The sequence below is a fragment of the Choristoneura fumiferana genome, chromosome 7 (assembly GCF_025370935.1).
Source record: "Choristoneura fumiferana chromosome 7, NRCan_CFum_1, whole genome shotgun sequence".
In the NCBI taxonomy this organism is placed as follows: Eukaryota; Metazoa; Arthropoda; class Insecta; order Lepidoptera; family Tortricidae; genus Choristoneura; species Choristoneura fumiferana.
This window is the reverse complement of record NC_133478.1, coordinates 9,467,295-9,493,215: the sequence shown is the minus strand read 5'-3', so window position 1 is coordinate 9,493,215 and position 25,921 is coordinate 9,467,295. Positions and strand designations below refer to the sequence as shown.

Here is a 25,921-nt window from a genome sequence, read left to right as displayed (position 1 = left end):
ACAATTCTCTGATAAAGTATTTTTACGGGATCATTGTGAGGACTATTTTCATTGTATCTATTTAATTACCGACTTTGACTGATATTTACACGAGTTGATCTGATTCTCGAAATAAAAAAATATATATAATTCTTTTCGTTATGGTTAGCTTGAACCTTCAAAAGAAAAAACAAAAAATTGTTTATTAAAAGCAAAAACAAATTACAAGAAGGGTTTCCGTTGATTCCTCACTAGGCTAAGCCTGTCACGTGGAAACCTTTCGTACTTACATTATTCAGTGAACGTATACTAGATTAGATACTTTAGACGAAAAACTTGCACCTATTTTATGACCCGACGAAGAGAAATAGAGATTAATTTCATAATTAGATAAAGATATGGGTCATTCACGTACCCGGCGGGAGTCGAGGTTTCCCTCGACATGATTCGGGCAAGTTCGTGGTCCTTTACATTTACAAGAAAACGTAAGGATAGCCAAGCGAGTACTTATCTTCTCACTAATGTAATAAACGGGCACTGAGTTCCTGTTTGGCTATTCATCGAGCAATCCATAGTAAACAGAACATCTCGGACAACACATGAGTGACCCGTTTATAATGAGAACAATTATAGCTCTAAATGGCATGAGACGTGATACTTTGCCTCGGGTTGCCAAGATTTGAACAAAGCTGCAAGCGGCACCAAAAGTTTTGGAACTTTTCTTGAAGTTACGGGACATTTCAGTCCAAAATTACAATCATAAAGTATGAATACTATGAGAATAGTTAAGTATTCAGTGATATGGTATTGTGATTTGTGTAAAAAGGTGTAGTGTCTCTATGATCAGAAGTAAGCCTATGACGATGATAGCTTATCAATCGAACAAACCCCCACTAAACGAGCCTAACCGTGTCAAATCTAGCACTGCGTCTCTTTTCAACCAAAATCAACATTTTTTTAAACCGTATATTGCAAACTTTTAGAAAATGCATGAAATGTAATAAGTTTATATTTGTTTTTGTGTTAAGTGTCCCGTAGACTACGAAAACAATTACGGATTGCTCAGTAATTTGACCTAACACCTTAAATCTATACGTAGTTACATTAAATTATGTCCCCTAATAGTGTATTAAAATGATGTCTTTAAATTTTAAAATACCGCGCCTTCATGTCCTTAAAACTGTCGCGAGCAGCAAACAAACAAATGTACACTGTCTCTATAAAAATATTTAAGCTACATTAGTGCGACACTTGCCGGTTCTTATCAGAATTACCGTAATTGACGTGCAAGTGGCGTAAAAGTGAATCTGAGGCTCGGCGGCCAGCGCGGATCGATAATTCCTCGCCTCCCGCGGCCGCGGCGGAATCTGCTCCGCGAAGGCGCGAAAATGTATTCCGGCCTCTTCAATATGCTGATGACATTGTAAATCATCTCACACACTATTAAAGGGCTATCGGATTCCGTGGGTTTGATGGAACGCTCCGTTCTGTACCGCCTGTGTTAATTCTGTGAAGCGGGAGCACAACGAAATCTGTCCGAGTAGTTAGTTTGATCTCACTTGGTCATTTACCGTACCTAATGCATAATTGTAACTCTCTTTAATAAAGTCTTGGTATGAATTAATGAGAACGATTACTCAAATTCTTAAGAATAGTTTTTTAACATAAGATTTAACATTAGTCATTAAGCTCTTAGCTGTCTGGCCTTTTTCCAGCAAAAACTAGACAGTCAACAAAAGCTCGGCAGTGCTAGTTCACTCGGTCTACAATAAAGGTCCTCCCACCCGCAAACAATAACAAGTGCTTGCTCCGCAGTCACTCTTTTATTAGATTAACTCGACAAAAGCCGGTCTACTCATCGCTTAATTATTTACGATTGCACAGAAATCACTCGTTTTCATTCTACTTCCCGCCTTATTTCAGGCAACTATTATTACTTGTTTTCCTTGTTGTGAAATTGTGGCGTCGGTGTTTTTAATCTTGTTGACTTTATTAAACATCGAGACAAAAACTTAACCTTCGTACTGAAATTGCTTCACAATATTGTAATTAGAGTGCTTTTTTAATCTCCCTGTCTCTCGAAGCGTGTAATTTAGCACCAAAAATAAAGCTTTCATTTTGGATATGAAAATCAGTCGCACAAACATCTGCATCGTCCAGCGGAATTGTGAAGGTTCAGTCCCGTCTGAGCAAAATTAAATCAACTGTTGGTTAATTACAAAGCGCCAGAATTTGAACAGTCTGGCTCAGTTCAGTGCAATGCTCGCCTTTTGAGCAAATAACTGTGTCTGGCATCAGGATAGTTAGTGATCTGTAATGAACCTAACCATGTTATGACACTAAGCTGCTGGAAATATAAGTTGTTTGTGGTTTAGTGCAATTTATAATTATCTACTTATAATAATAACGGTTTTATTTAATTCTCTACTGAAATATAATCATTATACATTGGACGTCGATTGACACGTTTATTTATGTTTAAAAGAAGTTGTATCAGTATTTATTTAAGGAAAAAAACTGATGATGTTTTACTAACAAACCGATTATCACAAATGCATTTTAGTAGGACGGGACGGGATACTCAAATGTTAAACATCCGCAAAATCACCATAAAACGTTTTCAACTTTTATTGGAATAGTTTGGCCACGTCGCTGCTTCGCTCGGACAGCGTCAACATTGGATATTGCTTTTTTACTGCCTTCTGCTTTGTTTCTTCGTAGACATATCATTCTCAATGTTACAGCGCAATGAACAATTTTTATTAAAGTTTTAAAATTATCGAGCTGTACAAACAAACTCACCAAATGTTATTGTTATAAAATATTGTTAGAATTTTGAAAGAGCTTTAATGGAAATGTGTAAGGTGTAACTAATGTCTAATGGTCCTAAATTTGTAAGCACATGCCAGATGATAAGATAGCGTTTTTTGTAGCTAATGACGGGCCGCGCGTGGCGAGACGGCAGGTATAATGCGTCCTATAGGCGCAGGCGCACACAAAAACCCCGATTCGTGTGTGGTGAACACGCTTAATATGATAGTGCGCACATGTTTATCGGCAGATGTTTGTTTTGAGAAGAATTATTCTGCTCGTAGCCCATTTATCTTTTTTGCTGCATGTGCTTGTTGTTAGCTTTATTTTTATCGGCATTTCTCAATTACTGCGCGCATTTGTCATTTAGCTGTTAAAATGCTTTAGTTATTTTCTCGCCTTATTTACCACCAAGTTCAATAAAAATACCCTTGGCTAGTTTTTTTATTATTTAAATTAAATTTGAATACTAAAAAAACCGACCCGTTACATCAGACATCTGTTGTGTGGGGCAAGATATTCTTTCATACTTATTAAGTTAATTTTTTATAGATATAGTATCAGCGGAATGGTCAGCTTGCTTCTTAGTGGAAATCTAAAATATCACCATGAATAGGGCAATGCTGCCAGTGTTATAGGAACTTTGGCTTCGGGTACTGCCCAGAGATCATTTAGATGATATTTTTGTATTTATTAAGTACTAGCCGTTACCCGCGACTCCTTCCGTGCAGAATTCGTTTACCGCTATGCCGCGGGAACTATCCAGTTTTTCGAGATAAAAACTGCCCTATAGATGTCCTTCTCATGTACTCAAACTATCTGTATACCGAATTCTATCAAAATCGCTTCAGCGGCTTAGACGTGATGAAGTAACAAACAAACAAATAAACAAACAAACAGACTTACAAACTTTCGCATTTATTATATTAGTGAGATATAGTAGGATTTGGCCTCCATTAGAATCCTTGCAAAATTAAATGAGGTGTTTCTTAACAAGGCGCGACTTGTATACTACTACTGTCTACTTGCTTATTTATAATTCCGTCCATATTTTAATTGAAAATAAACATAATTTATTTACCTATTTTTCTCTTGTTTCAGGATGTAACCACATGTATAATCGACTCATCAATGACGACGAAACTCATCTGACCCGATCGGACAATGCGGTCACAAACTTCTAAAACTGTGTCTAAGAAGGGGGTTGTGAGTAGGCCGACATTCAAAGCCCGTACGAATACTAAACCAGTAAAGAAAAAGAACGTAACACCCAAAAAGGGGAAGAATGTGGTTGCCAAACCTGTATCCAAGAACGCCAAGAAATCGACAGAAGATATTGTGAACAAAAAGGATGAAGCAGAAGCTTCTAATTCAGACAAAAATGATACTGCAGAGGTCGCAAAAGCGGGGACATCAAAGGCTAATACCTCTCGTAGCAATTCACCATCCAAAAAAATTAAGAAAGACCCTAAAGAAAAGAAAATTGCGCCTAAAGCAGTTGTTATTTCTAATATAAAGAAAGTTTTGGCTAAAAAATCTCCTAAAAAGCCTAAAGTTACATCAAAATCTAAATTAAATCATTCAATGGACGGAGATGACGGCGAAAATATCAAATACAAAATAAATTCTGGAGTACCAAAAAAAATACTGCAAAAACAAAATAAATCAAAAATAATTTTGAAGAAAACGAGTCCAATTCAGAAGAAGAAAAGTTTGGCTAGTACAAAGCCTGGTGATTCCGAAAATAAACCCAAAAATGATAGTGAAGATTATAAAAATGATGCTACAGATAATAAAGACAGCGAAAATACGGAAAACAAATTGAAGGATACGCCATGTGTAGGTGAAAAAGAGGATGAGGATAAATCTATTGACAAAACTGACGACAAAGACAGTGTTTGCAATACGAGTTCGGCCAGTATTACTTCAAATGTTTCTGGGACAAATTTAACCGAAACGTCGCCCAAGATTGAAAATGAACGACCTCCTAAATTTTTTACTTCTAGTCGACCACCTCGAACAGTAGACATTGACGTAAAATGTTGCAAAAATTCTAAAGGCAATCTCAGTGTATCTGAAAGATTTATATCAATGAAATGCGAAACCAAGACAGAAGAGAACAACAAAGAAAAAAGTACTTTGAACACTTTAGTATCTGCAGGTCCTGAAATAGATGTTTACACATTCACAGAGAAAGTGGATTCTCCGAAAAGTATTTTATCAGGCTTCCGCAGTCCAGTTAATAAGAATGTAGGGCGAGTTCGACCAATAGCTAGAGTAAAAGGAACTATTATTGATAAAAAAACCGAAGTAGAGAAGAAAAAGTATTCCCCTCATCGGCCTATTGAAGAAGTGGTAAAACAATTAAAAGCTAAGAAAGGCAGTGAAGAAATAAGTACAACACCCATTGATGCAGCTTCCAGTATCACTATGACTCCTATTGACAGTAGTGATAAGGATTTAGAAGAAAAACCAAAACCAATAGTGAGTAAATCTTACAAGATGGTTGCACGAAAATCAAGTATAACCGGAAAACCTTTTAGTCCGATCAAATTTTTAGATCAAGACCCGACCGCAAATAGGAGTGAAAAAGAAAAAGTGAGTAAAAATATTGCGAATCTCAAAAAAGCAGTTAAATCCAAAAAACAACAAAAGAAAAGTAGTTTATCCGATGAAGATATCAATACTTCTAAATTCGCTTTTAATACGAAATCATTCCATTATGCAACATCAGACGAAAGTCATAGTGAATCTAATGATGATAATGATACAAAAGAATCATCTGAGTCAGATTCACCTAAGAGCAAAAAGACAAAAACCAAAAAATATAAGAGGATCACGGATGGTGCTAAAAAACCACCTTCAAAGGAATTAAAAGAACTTTCTAAAGATTCTCTAATTGATCTCAAAGATGAATCTATTTTGATAGGCAATGAAAAGCCTAGCAAGCGGCGTCTTAAATTATTATCGATGTGGTCTGGTCCGAAAAAACACAGAATGGCGTCACTGAACGCAATCGCAAAAGTTCATTGCCTGTATGAGAATGAAAGCAGAACCCATATGGAGTTAGGTTTGATGAAAACTATTGACAGGCCCGTTTTACCAAGTACATCTAAAGTAGCAACTGTTAAAAAGAAAGAACCTAAAGCAAAAGAAATGAATCAGGTAGAGACGACTTCAGAGTCCGAGTATGATAGTAAAAAAGACACGAAGAAGGAAGACAGCTCAGAAAGTTCAGATGACAATCCGCCACAACGATCCTTGCGTGGCGTACCTGGAATAAGAAGCGCTGGAAAATACTGGGATCCCAAATCATCAACCTCTTCCAGTGAAGATAGCGAATTGGATTCCAAAAAGAAAACCGTAAATATAGACAAAAAGAAAACATCACCTAAAGCATCGACAAGTAAATCTGACTTAGAGAAACCTCCGGCAAAAATGAAGAAAACGGCGGGCGTACCCGTTAAAAAGAAACGCAACCGTAATGAAGTCGTGATGGACTTAAAAGATATGGTTGTACAAAAACGCATGGCTAGTTTAAATGCTACCGCTATACTGGCAGCCAGTTATGAAAAACGGTCTCCAAAATCTAGCAAAGATGACACGACATCTGATTCGTGTAGTGACGAGTCTTTTTCTCACAAGCCAAAAAACGGGGCAGGTTCCGGCGTTAAGTCGGAAGTAAAAAACGATGAGCCTAAAAAGGAGAAGGATGAAACGCCGACAAAGGATAAAAAGCAGAAGGTGGAAGTTATTGTCAATCAAGATACTGACGTCACAATAACCGGAGTGTATTCGACACATCACCATGAAGGTTTTTGTACCGTATCTGGAATGCAATATCGTATCTCTTCAACGAGCCATACCCAGACGACGGCAACTGCAAACTGTGACAAGGTAAGCGATAAAAAGCTTCAACATACATTACACATCTTATTTATATTACACATGTACTGATTGTTGATCTTTACAAGCCAACTCAAATAAAGATTAACTTTCGGCTAAAAGTCAGCAAATTGGCACATGTAAATAAGCAGGGCTCACCCACGGGCACTTCGGCTCTCATTAATACCCGGTAATGAAGTAAGTTCTATGTAAACATGCCTCGGGACCTCATCCGCACATTATCCTTCATCCTACCGAAGAAAAGTAAACCCTTTGTGCAAGTGGCAAACGGTGAGTATCGACTGGAAAGAAGTGATCAATTCGAACGAGAACGATTTACGCGTGAAAGGAGTAACCGTTGCTCTACCCTTGACGCAGATTAGATCGTTTGACGCGTTAAACCTTATTAACGTAATGTTAAACACTCAGGAGCGGCCGGGATCCAGACTGATAAATATCAATTTTGCTTCTCACTTAACTGCCGCTCCGTAATTAGATTAAATTACGATCCTTGAGTTTTAATCCTCGTTATAGACAGCTATAATCACGCAACAAGGCTTAGCAATTACAACAAACACATTTACCGCATGCAATTAACACGCGTTAAAGAAAAAAAGTAGGAGTGAAATAAGTAATCAGTTGACTGGCTAAGATTAATGTTTAATGTCACTTTGATGGACTGATGATGATGATAATGAACATAATGATAATAATTTATTCTGATTACGACTAATTTGACTAGATAAAACAAATTGTTTTAACACTACTTGTGGTCCCTTTCCCTTGCCTATTCGTGCACTTAAATACATTATTCATTACACAACATTTTACTTTGCCGAATGCCGATGCACTCTCTGTTCGTTAGTTCTTACCTACGATGACACTCTTGGTCAAATTGAATGTTATGTATCAGTTTAAGTATATAAAGACGTTGTAGAAAATATGGAATATTTTTATAATAGGCTTCAGGTTTAAAAAAAACGGAGTTTACATAGACGTTATATCTAATACCCCCTCCGTTTCCACGTGGAAGAACAAATATTGCAACCACCTAAATTCATAGAAAAGCTCGCTAGCATTTTCATGGACAAAATTAATAATTCATCCCTTTTTTACGCACTTCTATCAAGTACACACCAAACACACATGTTAAGTCGATATATGTATTAAAATGTCGTCGATTTCACCGTTTGTCCGCTTAAACATCAACAAAGCGTCATTCAAGATAAATATCCCAGTGTTTGTCATATGTATTAACGCTCAATAGATCCGACCATGCTGTCTCCTGTATTGCTAGTGGTATAATAAAGATGGCAACTGGGAAAGTGAACCTCGTTGAGTTTTTTGCCGGATTTTTCTCAACAGAGGTTTTTCCGAACCGGTGGTAGTTTTTTTTTTGACATTCATAATCATACGTGCTTGTTATAGCCTAAATTGAATAACGATATTTTAACTTTGACTTTGAGTGACCAGCACTGGGACGTTAGATAGTGTGATTGAAAATTCGTGCCGAGTTGCAATCCAGTGCCGATGATGATGACTTAATATAAATTGCATACCTAGTCGTGCGATCCAACTAAAATAAGATGTTTCATTAATATACTGAAAACCCAACACCATTTATTTTGAAATACCCTAATTATTTCAAAGAATATACGCATAAGTAATTCTAGTGAACTCGTAATTTGTGCTAGTCAATTCCAATATGCGCAATACACAAAAACAGCCAGTATTAAATTATCAAATTAGAACCTCGGTACAACATTTAATCGGCGAAGACGTTCGTAACTTTTAGATCGAGCACAGCACTAAAGTATAGTGAAATCGATTCTACTCTCGATTTGAATAAACTCCTTTAAGGTTTTCAGCCGTTTAATTAACATCATGTAACTTGCAGCGGAAGCTCAAACATGTGCACCTATTAAAGTAAATACGTTTGTGCAGGAGAGTTGCTCCCGTGACGACGAGGCGCGCTATACGCCGCTGTCGGCACTGTCGTCCATGCAGCCGCCCGTCGAACACCAGCATTCGCACCCACATCCAGGTAATTATACGTACTATAACATTGATCTCTCTTTTTAATTTGACATTATCTACAGATTGGTCTTAGGCGTAGGGGTCCATATCGGCTTGCAAAATTTTGTTGAAAGTCAGAGTGTAAGGTTTATCAGAATGTATCGTTTGTCATAACTTTTTGTTCAGAATTGTTATAAAACAAACCTAGCCTAACCTACAGTTTTCTATAGATCAATAAATTAGTAAATTCTAGTTACAATTAATGATAGTCAACTACTCGTCACCTTTTACAAAAGTTTGCTTTAATAATTCACAAACAGCACGTAGCAGCGTTTTTCCGCTTTTAGCGAAAACTGCCTACGAACAGAGAACGCGCCCAGCGGGTTTTTGGCACTGAATGTGTTAAAGAAATTTAAAATTCTAAGTAATTTCAAGTAGAGACACGAGTGGAAGAAAAAAGAGAAGGCTTTTGCCCAGCAGTGGGACACAATATAAGCTAATAAAAAAAAAGTAATTTCAAAGCGGGCCCTTACTGGGCCCTTAGGTATGCGTGGTCAGGCACGCGCTTGGCTGATTTATTCGTATCTAAACAAAAGACACGAGTTTAATGAACTGTACTAGGTACGTTGGTTGTGCCTGAATATATTCAGTTATCATCTTGTGTACCATCATAATTCTTTGTGTAATAATTTAATTATTAGGACATCTCCATTTATTTCAGTTATGATTTAATATGAAACGACAGCAAAATAAATTAGTCGGATATATTGTAGGGTCGGTTGCTTAAATTATATACTTATTCACTTTTTGTTTGTTTGTTTTTACTCGTTATTGTACAAGGAAAATCACAAAGGCGAACTTATTCCTGATGGGATCTCTGCCAGTCAACCTTCAAGTGGTAGAGACTATTAGTTAGAGATCAACATTTATAGAGCAAAACATTTCACAAAAAAACACATTTTTTCATACTAGTTGGATAGAAAAATGGAAGCAAATATGTTAAGGCACCGACTTTTTTTACCACCGCTATCTTAATTAACATTTAATGGCATTTCCTTAGCTTAAATACAGCTGTAGCTCGGAGCTAGGTAGGAGCTAGGAGTCTAGGTAGGTCTAGTACCAGTGCATCTATTTATAGTATGTTAGTTATGGCCTATGAGTAAGGTACCAACGTACGCACCATTTGATTTCTGTTCTGACCCACCATAGAGCGTTCTCACAGTAATTTTCATAATGAATTCCCTTGTCGAGCAATGTGATGTCACTAACTTTTCCTGTGGAAAGGTTCTAACTTCAGTAGATCACGATTTAATTGGTTCGATAGTAGGTACGAGAATCCTCTATTCATTGCAAGACGCTCATCGCACCATTTTTAGGAAATAGCAAGCTTATAAAATTCGCCTGCTCGTCTCAAATATTCGTGGCTGAGCTGTGAATGAGTCGGTACCGGTGTTATAACTACAGTGCTGCGAACTCGCCACAATTTTTAGTCTTATTCAAGCGCTTTACACCGAAGTTTTAAATATCATAAATTTTCTTTCCACGACCCTTCAGGAACTTAGGAAACAAAATTACTTAATTTGAACTTTACTGGTTTAATATTATAAAGTTTTTCTTGTATAGTACTTATAACCATTATTATCACTATAATATCTTTTTCTATTTTTATCTTAATCCACGTTATTGATAAGTATTATTTGAGACAAAGGAGGTTAGAATGCAGGTTTTCTTTTACCTTCCACATTCGAAAAGTTTTTTCTATAAAATATACCTACATGTACATCCTCATCCTAAAGCGCCAGATTTCATCAACCCTATCTACAAGATAAAAGTCATCTAAACGGTCCCCAATTAGAGCATCGCTGATACATTTATGTACTGTGATTAGATTGCGAGACATTTATGTCTCCGGGAGTACAAACACAAAGTCAGTTGATTTGACTTCTCCTGCCACGAATATCCCCCCAATTGTGTTTTAACAAAAGCCACTATGTCTCGTTCTACATAAGGTTGGTTTCAGAGTATATCTTTTGATAACTTACGATGTTTGGAAGGAAACAGCCGAAGTCGAAATATGACGAGTTGGCATAGAGCCAGGCGCGGATGTCGATGCAGGATCTTAGCCCAAAATGGCAATTCCACTAGGAAATTATAACTGTCATTAATGTAATCTCACATGTTATGCACTCATCGGATAACGTTGTTTAACCAATTGTACGTGAGATAAACATTAACATAACAATGCGGCGACGACGACGGCTGTATAAAATTTGTAGAATAATCGTCATTTGTTTAAGATGCAACGGCACTGGCTTAAAAATTAACTTATCCTATCTCATCCTACTAATCCTATTCTATTCTATCCTGCCAATATTATAAATGATGAGATGTTTATTATTGTAGATATGACGACCGGATGGCCAAGTGGTTAGTGAACCTGACTACGAAGCTTGAAGTCCCGGGTTCGATTCCCGGCCGGGGCAGATATTTGTATGAATAATACGAATGTTTGCTCTCGGGTCTTGGATGTTTAATATGTATTTATCTAGTATGTTTATCCGTTGCCTAATATCCATAGTATCATCAGCCAAATAAGTAGTCTATCACTTTTTAAACAAGTTCCTATCAAATGAATATGTCACTAAATTCGAACTTTCAAGTTTACAGACATAGTAGCAGTAAGTCCAAATGTCAATAGTGAGTACTGAGTAAGTAGTGGAATCATTATAAATAAATAAATAAATATCACGGGACAATTCACACCAATTGACCTAGTCCCAAAGTAAGCTTAGCAAAGCTTGTGTTATGGGTACTAAGCAACGGATAAATATAATTATACCCACTGAGCAAGGTAACATTGCCTAAATGTTAACTAACGTTGCATTTGGAAGCTTGCAAGTTACATTTGCAAGGTTGTAACATTGTTGCAATGTTGTAGAAATTTTGTTGCAACCTTGAAAGTACCCACTTTCTAAGGTATTTTTGAAACGTTTCATTTGCAAGTTGCAGTAACATTCAAAGATAACGTAAAAGTAAGTTTCGAATTAAAGTTTCCTAGAACTTCTAGCGAGAAGTTATAGTAACTTTCAAATGAACGATTATTGTAACTTCATGAAAGTACCTTGCAGAAAGATATATGGAGAACGTTGAAGTAAGTTTCACTTTCAACCTTCAGGCAACGTTGTAGAAACGTTGTTGCAAGCTTGAAAGTACCCACTTTCTAAGGTATTTTTGAAACGTTTCATTTGCAAGTTGCAATAACATTCAAAGATAACGTAAAAGTAAGTTTTGAATTAAAGTTTCCTAGAACTTCTAGCGAGAAGTTATAGTAACTTTCAAATGAACGATTATTGTAACTTCATGAAAGTACCTTGCAGAAAGATATATGGAGAACGTTGAAGTAAGTTTCACTTTCAACCTTCAGGCAACGTTGTAGAAACGTTGTTGCAAGCTTGAAAGTACCCACTTTCTAAGGTATTTTTGAAACATTTCTTTGGGAAGTTTCAATATCCATAACAGGTATCATAAAGTAAGTTTCAAATTGAAGGTTCTTGAAACTTCCATAAGAATGTTACAGTAACTTTTATCTGAACGATTATTGCAACTCCACAAAACAACCTCGCAGGAAGATCTCTGGAGAAAGTTACGATAAGTTTCACTTTCAACTTTTTCTCAATGTTGCAGAAAAGTTGTAGAAAGCTTGAAAGTACCCACTTTGTAAGCCTTTTTCGCAACATTGCTTATATAAGTTTCAGTAAGGAGTATTTAGAACTTAAGTAAAGTTGTGTGGCAAACTTTCTGCAACTTTTAAACGAAAGTTACTTTGTTAAGCTGCAAGTATGTTTGTAATGAAAGGTTTCTGCAACGTTAAAATGAACATTTCTTTAACTTGTGTAGCGACGTTGCTGGTAAGTTTTGGTTTTAAGGTACTTGGTGAAGTTGCAGTAACATTATTTTGAAACATCCTTAAATCTTGCAGTTCCATATTATTTGTAATATTCAAATGAATGTTACATAACGTTGCTAAAGGATTTTACAGAAAGTTACTTTGGTATTATTATTGTAAGTTTCAGGTAAGTACTGCCAGTAACATTATTTTGAAACATCCTTAAACGTTCCAGTTCTATGTTATTTGTAAGATTCAAATAAATGTTACTTAACGTTACTAAAGGATCCTACAGAAAGTTACTTTGGTATTATTGTTGTAAGTTTCAGGTAAATACTGCAGAATGTTGCACGTGAAAGTTACTGCAAGCTTCAGATGTTCAGTGCAGAAAGGTTGCAAATGTACAATTACTGTAAGTTTGAGATGATTAGTGCACTAGGTTGCACGTGTACAATTACTGTAATTTTCGTATAAAATGACAATGAAACTTGACGTTGAAACGTTAACTGCTGCTAAAAGTTATTAGCTGAATAATTTTGCAATGTCCTGACATATACAAAGTGCCAACCAATTTAAGAATCGCTTGACTTGCGATTCTAAAATTGGTAGGTAATTGTATAGGTCTGCACATTACAAAATTATTCAACTATTAAATTTAAACAACAGTTAACATTTCAACCATTTTACATGATTTTACATGAAAGTTACAGTAATTTTACACGTGCACTAATCATCTCAAACTTAACAGTAATTGTACACGTGCAACTTTCTGCACTGGACATAACATCTGAAATTACAAACTATCAGCAGCAACATTTTAAACTAGTTTCGACATAGCTACAAAAGTAACAAGAATTAAAAATAGTTATTAGGAATTAATAACAAACAACAATAATTACCAAAATAACATTCAATTTCTTTATAAATAAAAACAAAAGATAGATTAGATACTTATTTTTATTACAAAATTTACGATTTACTATTACAATTAAGCAAAAATATCCCGATATGGTTGTGGGCTTTACTGTCACTAAAGTAAGTATATTCTTAAGTTTAACAGCTTAACTGAGTACACAGGGTACAGGGGTAATTTTATACAAAATACAGTTATTCCTTGGCAAAAGAATTATGAGTTGAGCAAAGACGAGGGCTGATTAATATTCTTATAGCACAATGCAAAACAACAAAATCAAGCAAGCAAATTATTATTATGTCAATATAATAATCTATTCGAAAATAAAGCGTCGACAGGCAACCACTTCGTTAACGTGCATGTTTATTTAACACTTCAAACCCACAACACAATAATTAAATTACATATAAACAACCAAAGGCCAAGCAGGCTTGTGAGCTGCAACAGGTATAAGGGATTTGTGATACTAAATGCACACTGCGATTCAGATAGCCCAGCATGTTGTGCGAACGTCTCATTTGCATTTTCTATATATTATCTCTTAAAACAGTACCATGACTGAGGGACTGACTGCTCAAACATGTCCATAAGTATTATACAATACAATACAAAGACTTTATTGTACACCAGAAATAGTAAGCGTTACAGAAAACACATACACAGAGAGAAAATTACAAGGTATGCAATAGAAATTATGACTATGACTAGAGACTACCACTAAAACGTCAATGAATTAACGCATTCACTGCCACCTGACTTGACTTGACTGACCACAGGTGCCACCGACGCACATGTGCGTTCAAAATGTATGAATAATTTTGACAGCGGCACTGGGGGAAGTTCCAAAAACGCATATATGCGTCGGTGGCAGTGAATGAGTTATACAATATGAAACAGCCCAATTACTTAATTGCTCTGACAAAATTGGTTTATCAACTTGAGTTAATTGTGAAGATATGAACACATAACATGGTCTATAGTATAGACCAGTAGACTATACAGATGATCAATCCAAATGGGTCAGTTGGGAGAAATCAGAAACTATGAGATATAGCGAAACCTGTCCTTAGGAACCATGGCTTTCATTTTAGATTAAGGGGCTGTTTCACCATCCATTGATTAGTGTTATCTGACGGTTAAATATGATGCCGTCTCTATTTGTTTTGTTCGAATAGACGTAGATGGCATCATATTTAACTGTCAGTTAACACTAATCAAGGGATGGTGAAACAGCCCCTAAATAAAAATGACATTCAATTTTTTGATTTAAATCTCATACATAACCGGGAATCGAACCTGGACAAAATCTCTGTAAACTATGTTATAAATTCTGCAAATTTTTCCGTTGTTATTTTGAATTGTCTGAATCATAAGTAAAACATGTGTGTATTACATACAGTCTGTTCAATATAGGAATGGACAGAAGGAAAATAGGTTCTTTATAATGCACGCTTTAGGAAGTCATTTAATAAATTGCAATTTTTTTAGTATACGGTCTAAACTTAATTCTAATTAAAATATCGAAAACATCAATATTGGTTTCAATTATTCAGTAACTAACTGTTGCCCGCGACTCCGTTCACGTAGAATCCGTTTATTGCTATCCCGCAGGAACTATGCCATTTTCCGGGATAAAAACTAGGATTCTATGTCCTATCTTGTACCATCTGTATACCGAATTTCACCTAAATCGGTTCAACGATTAAGACGAAATGGTAGGTAACAAACAAACATACATACAATCTTACGCAATTATAATGAATGTTGGTGAGATTAGCTTTGCTATTTTTCATATAGTAATTTAAATACAATAGAAAACTTTCCTATTTTGTTAAAAACAAAAACGTCTTCCCATAAAATACCTAAAGAGGCAGAGGTAAAGAACATTCTGCAAGAATCGGAACGTTTATAATATTGCTGACTCAAGAAACATTCTGTAGGTAGCTACAAAGTAAAAAAAAAAAATGATGAATGATTCACACAATCCACAATAACAACGAAAAAATTTGCAGAATTTATAACAGTTTACAGAGATTTTGACCAGGTTCGATTATGTTATTTTCACGGACTATTTTTTTCTTATCCTGAATTACGCCATCAGTTGTGCTATTTCCAGATCATATCTTATTTTCCATGTCACTGTCTTCATCCTTACTGATGTCATTTAGTGTCAGGTCTTCCACACTCCATACTGCTTTCAGATGTCACTGTATCTAAAAAAAAAAACGAATAATTGTTAGTGCTTTAATGTAACGCCATAAGTTCTGGTTTATTAATATCAACCACTTTGTTACCAAATTATTGAAAATAGCATTACCCGCATGTATTTCGTTCAATTCCTCTTCAATTGGTTTCATAGGGAGTGATGGAGGTGATCGATACTTTTTGTTTTTGGTAATTTTTCTTTTGTCTGACGAAGATGACGCCGTCTGCCTAGGTTTTTCCACAGCAAATGCTTCCTTCAAGTTAGCTAACAACCAAAAATAGTACATTATTGCAGAGGCCGGGAAAGTAGGGATTGTCGGCCAAGTAGATAAAGGGATACGAGGCTGGCAATCTCTTTTCACGCTTAGGTATTTAATGCTTTTCTCAAACATTGTCGGGAAATTAAACATCAAAATTCCGTCTGCCGCGGCTATGCAATTTTCCGGGATAAAAACTATCCTATGCCCTTTCCAGGATCTCAAACTATCTCCATACCAAATTTCATCTAATTCGGTTCAGCGGTTTATAACAGTATTTAAACTTCGCGGTTTATTTTTTCGAAGTAATGCGAATATTTCCGAGCATGTTTGAGAAAAAAAAACATTTTCTTACCTTAAGAACACATTATTAACGGCACCAGTAATGTGCACATGCATGTACAATTAAGATCACTAGAATAACATAAATAAATAAAAATATTTTCATCACACTTGCTCGTAACCAGTGTCGTAACATGCAGGCTACCTTGGTTGCAGCCCCCCAAATAAAACCCACGACCTTAATGTGCTTTTCATGAAACCCGTGGTCGGTAAATGAAATGAATCATTGCCCGTACTAATTTTCATGTCATGAAGCCCAAGGTCGGTAAATGAGTTTTTTCCTGCATGATGTGCTGCTGCTCCGTGCGCGCGCTGCTCACGCACGCCATGCACATGCTGCAGAGCGCTGCCAAGAGTGCAGCTAGCGGTTTCGGCAATTTTTAAAATTAGTTTTTCTTTTACAAATATACAATTTTACTCGCAAATGTGATGAAAAACATTGTATGTCGCACGGGCGGTACTAGAATTACGAACATCGACTCATACTCTCGTTCGTTATTCCTTATTTACCGCCCTTAAGACAATGTACCTACTATAAAAAGATCACTAAAAATATGTTGCAATCAAACCAAATTATCAAGGTTACATATCAGAACACCTACCTAAAATTGTTAATTAACACATGCATTATGAATCACAATTTATGATGTGCCTTCTCCTTAACCACTAGATAAATAAGAGTAAAGTAAAGTAACCTAATCATAAAAAAAACATTTTTATACTAGCTTTTTTTGCTTATTGTACTTTCTGTTGACTGTACTTGCGTTGTCATCCAATCTACATATCTATACCAAGTTTGAAGTTGTTGCCATTAACCGTTGAAGAGTTCCGTGATGCGGAGACAATCCTGGCCGGACCACCAGGATGTCACTGCCAGATTATTGTATTGTCACCAGATTTACATATGTATGCTAAATTTCAAGTCAATCCGATTACTGGAAGTGGGTCAAATTAAGCTTCCAAGATTCCACACCCAGACAACATATGTACATATAGTCGAGTTCAGATATTTTTGATAAAATTTTTGCTTACAAGTTTATGAACTCGGCTGTATGTACATTACAAGTTATATAAAAGCTTTTAAAAAAACAATTTCAGTTTGGAAACCTGCTACAGTCAAGTTACCTTATTAGCATAATACAGTGTGCCTTCTAAAAACCCATAAAATAAATAAATACCCAACATCAATTTTTAAAAATCACTTACTTCGGAAAACAGCAGCATATATTAACTGTAGCATAAAACGGTGAGTGACTGCACGTTTTGGAGCTGAAAAGAAACAAAAGATTTTGTGATTCACACTAATTTTCCTTGAATTTATTGATATTACATTTTATTTTGTAGTGAATTACATGTAAATTCATGTAGTCTCATACTTACAATGTCCTATTATGCGAATGTCAATAAGTTATCCAATCAGCTTCTGGTGGTGTTGTTGGTGTTGTTGATTTGGCTTTACTCTAAAAAAATTTTTATTTGCCCAAAGACATGTCTTTTTGTCTTCATTTAACCAGTTTCTTGGACAGACGCTTACATATTCATTATTCTCATATGAGAATATAATAACAGAATACGGCTTCTGAAAACAACATAAAAGATTCAATTTCCGAACAATTTAGTTCATACTCATCCATATTAATTATAAATGGTTTGACCACATCATCAATTAAAACATTTAACTACATCATTCTGTCTTCTATTTTAATCACATGATCAAACTACCTGTTACCTTCTGCAGTTATTTATTGTCAATATTTCTATGTGCATATCAAAAATATTTATAAATAGTATATAGCTACGCAAATTATGAGATTAATAGTATCCAAATGTTGTTAAAACCTGAAGTATTAGCACTGTAGGTAATATGAACTTCTCTACTACAAAACAGTTTTAACCAAATATCTGTGTAGGTGAAATGAATATTGAGATGAAATTATTTATTTATGTGGTTGCATTTAATTTTAACTTTACAATATTTTGATTCCACTGGTGCCACTGTTGATGCTCATGGCAGCCAACATGTTAATAACCGCAGCAGTTTCATAAAATAACTACTTTCATACACACCTAAGGCCGGCAACGCGTCTGATATCCTGATGGTGCTGCGGATGTCTATGGACGACGGTAATCAATTAACATCAGGTGAACTGTCCGCTCGTTTGTCCCCTCCTATTTATTACATAAAAAAACCTGAATTTACTTAATTGAAGTACTTAGGTTAAAAATAAATTAAAAATAAAAGCTTGTATCAACACAAGAGTGAGACGCAAACTAGGTAATATGATTTCCTTACACAACCTAGCGAAATATAATTTTTGAACTTCAGCCATTTTGTTAGTATTTCGTCACTTTTTTTTCTGTGACTTGTTTATTCAGAACTACTAAAACTTAGATAAATGATTGGTCTCGCGCGCCAATCACATTCTTACCTCAAAATGAACTTTTGTTTTGCTAAAACAGCTATTTTATCGTCATTTATCGTAAAAAAGCAATCCCTGTAGTTTTATATGCTATCTCGAGGTGCTTTTAAAATAGCAGTTATAGTGAAAAAGGTGCATTTTGAGTTTAGAATGTTTAATTCAAATTAGACTGAACTTGCCGGTACATGATTGATCGATACAACTAAAACACCAAAATAAAACATGCTTATAAAATAAACAACAGAACATAACTGTAGCATGGGAATATATGATCTATTGTCAAATCTATAGCTTGCATGTTCAAAATACTATTTTCAATTCAACTAGGCAGGCACAAAGCCATGTCGATGTCGTTAGTAATAAGCATTTAGTAATAATTTAACTTACATCTTTTTCTGGTTTCTCCATTATTTTGATCTTCTTTTCATAACACTTCTTTATTGTAAAAATATTAGGCAGGCGTACGCCACACGCACGCACGCAAACACGCCACACGGTCGGTAAACAAATCAAAATGGCTGCTGGCTGGCGTATTATCCGGGCCGGGAGTATATATAGAAGTAGTTAGCGAGTCGGAATGAAAACTGTTAAAGTTCGTTACATTACAGAGAAATTTTGATAAAGACATGTACAGCGGTTAGTAATTTAGTTGCAAGATTAGAAACGGATTTATGGATGGAGTTAGTTGATAGCGAGCGGGCACGAGAGTTGATAGTTGCGAGCAGACAGTGAGAGCAGCGTGCGTTCCGCGCGGACGAGGACTCGGCAACTGGCGGCGCTCGCCGCGGCGTGAGCGTGAGCGCCGGCACCTCTCCGCCCTTCCTTCATTCCCCCCCCGCAGGCAATAGTGCGGGGCGTAGCTTGGTAGTCTTGTGCGGACGCATAGTGCTGTGCCACAAAAGTATGGGTTTGCCAACTTGCCAGATCGAATTCGAATTCGAAATTCGGAGATATTACGTCCAAAAAACAATCGATCGATCGAGAAAAAAACCATTAGACTAGAGATGCTCATTTAGTACTCAATGAATTAACTCTAACAGATTACGAGTACAAAAAAAACTGACTTATGTTTTGTTAGTTTACAGAGTTATTTCCATGTTCTCGTATCGGACAATTCCGTTAGCCGGACACTGTTCAGGATTTTTAATCTCTTTTATCTCTTGTCCGGCCGCGGGCTGGCCAAATTTGACTGACTGCGTCCGGCCCGCCCGTACGGCTTTTGTTAGGCTTTTAAAACTTGATCAACCTACATATCGACACGTAGAAATCAATAACGGGTTAGAAACTTTAATTTGGTATGATTATAATGTTAGCTCTTATAGCACAACCAATAAAAAAAGTTTGAAAACCGTTAATTTGTAGTTAGGTAACTACATCACAAAAAAATACTTTTTGTGATTATAAACTTATTTGTACTTGATTGATATACTAACTGCGACCTATGGTGGTGATGCATCAGGACAACAGTTTTCCAACGGTAAAGTTATAAGTTTGTCCTTCAGTACAGTTTAACTATTACTTTTCGTTAGAGCAATGGTAATAAAAAAAAATGGTAAAAATTGTACGGAACCCTCGGTGCTCGAGTCCAACTCGCACTTGACTGTTTTTTAATAAGGTGCATTGGGGTATATATATATATATATTGGATCACAGAATAAATCAAAATTACACACGGTGCTGCTCGCCAGTTCTGTTAGCTCGAACTTGGCTTGACAGGCTGTGTCTAGATATATTTAGTAAGTACTTAATAGTTTTTGGATTTTATTACAATACGTATTATATAATTAAAATCACGCGTACGTGGATGACGGACCGACAGCACGCGCACACAGCTGTTTGTGTGACACGAGTGTCGCGCCACGCTCGCTATAGATTGAGTAGGTACCTACCTACATTGTATGTATAATATAGATCAGGGGCGCTACTCCGAAATTCGAAAATCGAAGTTCGTATCGTATCGTCCCTCTCACTCTCGTGTCAAATCATATTAGCGTGAGCGGAACGGCACGAAATGAAGTTCGAATTATGCACTTCGTAGTTAGTAGGGTCTCTGGGATGTTATGAAGCTCCGTATCCGTAACCGAAACTATCGGATATCCGAAATAAAAAACTATCCGTAGCCGTAACCGAATCCGATAAGTATAAAAGTTTCTGATAGTTTCGGATAGGGGCGGAGTCAAAATGCGACATGTTGTGACAGGTTTTTTTTTGCCCTGCCGAGCCGACAGAACAGCCGGCGACTTCTGCATCTATTGTATATTAACTAATACAATAAAATTAAAGTCAAGTCATCTACATTCCTATTAGAAAGCAAACTCTTTATTGTGCAAAATACAATAAAAATACAAAATTATACGAGTACTTAGGTGTTTAAGCCTTATAGTTTGTAGGTACCTATAGGTCTTATTTGTTTTTTTTTTGTAATTTTTTATTGTATTCTATTTATTCCTATTTGTATTTTACTTTTACTTCCTTAAAAATACAATATCCGTAACCGAAACCGAAACTAACGGTTAATCTATAATAATTTAACATCCAGCGCCGCGCTTCGCGCCTACAAAGCCGCGAAAAATTGCGAATACCTACGTAGCTACCGCTTGTCTTTAAGAAATTATTATTAATTTCGTCATTATTATACGCACTAAAACCGAAGTCTTAAAGATTGTAACGTACTCCTCTCCGCCGCCTCTCTATAGATTGTACCTACCTAGAGATTATAGATTGCAAACACAAATGGTATAGGTAGATTCATTCACGATGACGCGTGCCGTGGTTCTTATTACAATGTCATTAATGTCTAATTTTGACAAAAATCATGCGTCCTCGTGGATGGCACTAGGTATAGATAGATATACTTTTAAACACGCTCTTATTAGCTTCACCTGTTGTAACTTGTTACTAGGGACCAACCGCCGATCATATCGTGTCCTTGGTCGGGTTAATTTAAAAATGGACGGACAGTGTAGGAATCGGTTGACCCGACCGATATTTGGTTGATGTCAATGGCCTTGGGGTCGCGCGCGAGCGCATCCCTCGCGACAGGCCTTGGGCTGTGTCCGTGGTTAGGGTTGCCAACTATACTGTTAAAAACAGTAATTAACTGTTTTTCACTATTAAAATACTTTTTACTGTTGAACTAAAGCATGCAAAATACTGTTTCAGCATCACACTAAGTCAGTGCCGCATAGTTACAATAGCGGTGTTTCAGAACGTATCTGTTAATTTATCTTAGTTTTAGTTTTGATTCTGACGAGATTTATGAGGCTTTTAAAAATGATACTAAATTGATAACTTGTGCGAGAAGTACCCATATATTTATCCTTAAAACATTAAAAGAAGAAAATACTGTCCATTTTTTAACCGACTTCAAAAAAGGAGGAGGTTCTATGTTCCAATGTTTGTATTTTTATAAGCATTTATTTAGTTTTAGTTTCACCTGTCCCGTTGTGTCTGTCTGTAGTCAAATCTTGCAAGTTAAATTCGAAGAACTTCCAGTAGTCGGATTGACTTCAAATTTGGCATACTTATGTAAATCACGTGACAATACAATAATTTAGTAGTGGCATCCTGGTAGTCCAGCCAGGATCGTCTCCGCAGGATGGAACTCTTCAACGGTTAATAGCATCGACTTGAAATTTGGTAGGTATGCAATTATAATGTAGTTTGAGTGACAATGCAAGTACAGTCAACAAAAAGTACAGACAGTCAGCAAAAAAAAGCTTGTTTTAAAAATGAAATTTTTATGGTTAAGTTATTCTAAAATACTGTTTATTTCTCTTCTCAGACCTACAATTACTACTATACTATTACTTGTAAAAAAAAGTTGGCAACCCTATCCGTGGTACCACCGACCGTGTAGAACGAATGCAAAAATTGGTTGACCCGACCAAGGACGCGATGGTCGGCGGTTGGTCCCGACCGTGTAGAAGGAGTTTAACTACCTAAGTACATTACTTTGTAATAGTTTGTAATATAACTAACTACATGTAGGTACTAGGTATTGTAATCAAATCTTGCAAGTAAATTTTAACCTACTTCTAATACGGTATTTGACTATTTTGTATATATTTTAAGTATAAATTAAAACTACACAATGCCTGTTATCGAATAGAGAAAAAAATATTAAGCTATACCTTAACAAATAACAAAGTTATAAAGCTTTGAAATTCAAGATTAGACAGAGAAAGACATACTGGCATGTGACGTCACACGCCAGTAGCGCCATACTTGTTGCATAGAGGAAAGCGTTTGAGAAGGACAGGTATATTGATTTTTCAAAAAAACACTATAAATCCAATTTTCAACCGATATAAGTTCTCTTCGCTAAACACTGTATATACATCTATATTTTCATAATAATATTAAAGATACCTACTTATGGCAAATTCAGGAGTTGTCAAATACCGTATTGTCGTATCGATTTGAAACTTTGCAGTTATGCGTAGTTCTGATGACAACGCAATAATATGGTACCATCGAGCTGATCTGATGATGGAGCCAGGAGCTGGATAGTGGAACTCTTCAACGGCTACTTACTAGTACTTACTAAACCTTCGACTTTGGGCTCATTAGATTCTTTTTTTGACAAGTCCCATGCCGCTTAGGTAGGTAGGTACGTTACGCTTAGTAACGAGGGTTTAATGATAGAGCCAGGAGCTGGATAGTGGAACTCTTAAGTTTTAAGGCTAACAAGTTAAAATAAAATATGTAGGTAAGTACCTACGTAGATTTCATTTGTAACAACCTCGATTGGTTGTACGCAGCGCACCTCATCGTTGCTCTGTCTAGACGGCCGAGTTTAGTGACTATGTTCTTTGACTTTGACCTAGGTACATACAATAGCAATTGTATCTATACAATACTTTTGTCCTGCTTTTTGTTCCCGAAATCGCCAACCAGTTACTTACGAAAAAGTTTAGAAGTACATTTCATGTATATGTAGAATTTTCAACCTTATTCATTGTTGAGTAGGTTTAAAATGGCCTTAGAGAAAAATAGCGTATTCAACCTTTCTGTTCAGTATGTCAAGACCTGAGTGTCGGGTGGTTGTAAAATGTTTTTTTTAAAACAGGTAAGTATTTAAAACGTTGCTGTATGATTGCGGTTGTAAGTTTCAAAATATTAAACGAGCAATGTTACAACAATATTACACAAGTAACTTATAGGTACATTAATCACGCTACTTTTCTGTAACAATGCACAAGTCATGCATGTCTGAAAAAATAAAAAATCAAGCTGCGGTAGCTTACGTGGAAGTTTTTTTGACAACGTACATTAAACGCCAGAATTTAACGTTGCAGGAACATCATCGTTATAATGTTTTTAAATGTTTCAATTTAAAGCTTAGGGCAACTTAACATGAATAATGTAACAAAACTAACTTTGCAGCAAAGTTGCATATGTAAATTTCACTAACCATTTGGCGGTAGGTTACTGTAACTTTTAAATATAACATTATATTTCAAAGGTTGCTGCATGATTGCGGTTGGAACTTTCAAAATATTTAACATGCAAAGTTACAACAATATTGCGCAAGTAACTTATAGGTACATTTGTCACGCTACATTGCAAAAACATTGCTCAAGTAATGTTCGAAAACGTTACAATTTTAAGTTGTGGTAGCTTACGTGGAAGTTTTTTGGCACCGTACATTAAACGCCAGAATTTAGCGTTGCAGGAACATCATCGTTGTAACGTTTTAAAAGGTTGCAATTTAAAGCTTAGGGCAACTTAACATGAATAATGTAACAAAACTAACTTTGCAGCAAAGTTGCATATGTAAATTTCACTAACCATTTGGCGGTAGGTTACTGTAACTTTTAAATATAACATTATATTTCAAAGGTTGCTGCATGATTGCGGTTGGAACTTTCAAAATATTTAACATGCAAAGTTACAACAATATTGCGCAAGTAACTTATAGGTACATTTGTCACGCTACATTGCAAAAACATTGCTCAAGTAATGTTCGAAAACGTTACAATTTTAAGTTATGATAGCTTACGTGGAAGTTTTTTTGGCACCGTACATTAAACGCCAGAGTTTCGCGTTGCAGGAACATCATCGTTGTAACGTTTTAAAGGTTGCAATTTAAAGCTTAGGGCAACTTAACATGAATAATGTAACAAATAACTTTGCAGCAAAGTTGCATATGTAAATTAACTAACTATTTGGCGGTAGGTTACTGTAACTTTTAAATATAACATTATATTTCAAAGGTTGCTGCATGATTGCGGTTGGAACTTTCAAAATATTTAACATGCAAAGTTACAACAATATTGCGCAAGTAACTTATAGGTACATTTGTCACGCTACTTTGCAAAAACATTGCTCAAGTAATGTTCAAAAACGTTTCAATTTTAAGTTGTGGTAGCTTACTTGGAAGTTTCCTTGGCAACGTTGATTTAACGACAGAATTGTAAGCTGCAGGAACTTTACCGTTGTAACGTTTAAAATGTTTCATTTTAAAGCTTTAGACAACTTAACAGAAGTAATGTAGTAAAACTAACCTTGTAGCAAAGTTGCACATATATATTAAGGTAACTATGATGTGAAACGTTACAAAAACGTTTCTATTATAACGTTACGCTTGAAACATTGCAGTAAGATTGCGTTTGCAACTTTCAAATTGTTAAGCATGCAAAGTTACAATAACGTTATAAAATAACTTACAGTAAGTTTGATATGGCACTTTTAGGCAACATTTATTTTGTAACGTTTTATTTGCAAGGTTGCTGCAAGATGCGGCAACATTGCATATGTGGCATTCAAACTCCTTGATAATGTATGTTTTGGCAACTTTCTGGCAAGGTTCGTTGGCAACGTTGATATTGTGAGCTAGATCAACATTGCAGCGATGTTTCGGTAAGGTTTGTGCTAGTGGGTATAGATAGATATATACTTATACATATTAAACACCCAAGACCCAGAATAAACATTCGTATTTCATACAATATCTGCCTCGACACGGGAATCGAACCCGGGACCTCAAGCTTCGTAATAGTCAGGTTCTCTAACCCTAGGCATCTGGTCGTCATCAATCATTGTTGATTAAATAAAGATATTTCATTTTCATTTTTCATTTTTCATTTTTCATTTTCATTTTCATTTTCATTTTCATTTTCATTTTTCATTTTCATTTCATTTCATTTTCATGTTTCGAACCTCTCGCTCGCGCTTGGTAGGTTATTTGCAACGGCTTGCGAGC

General features: G+C 35.8%; 1 protein-coding gene across 1 annotated transcript in view; it reads left to right on the top strand.

Moving 5' to 3' along the window:
- LOC141429678 (uncharacterized) overlaps positions 1 to 25,921 on the top strand; it is a 264,174-nt gene that overhangs the window by 78,395 nt on the left and 159,858 nt on the right. Inside the window, 2 exon segments of the mRNA XM_074090108.1 lie at positions 3,892 to 6,687; positions 8,620 to 8,719. Of these exon segments, the coding sequence (XP_073946209.1) occupies positions 3,955 to 6,687; positions 8,620 to 8,719 (2,833 nt within the window). The 5' untranslated portion in view covers positions 3,892 to 3,954.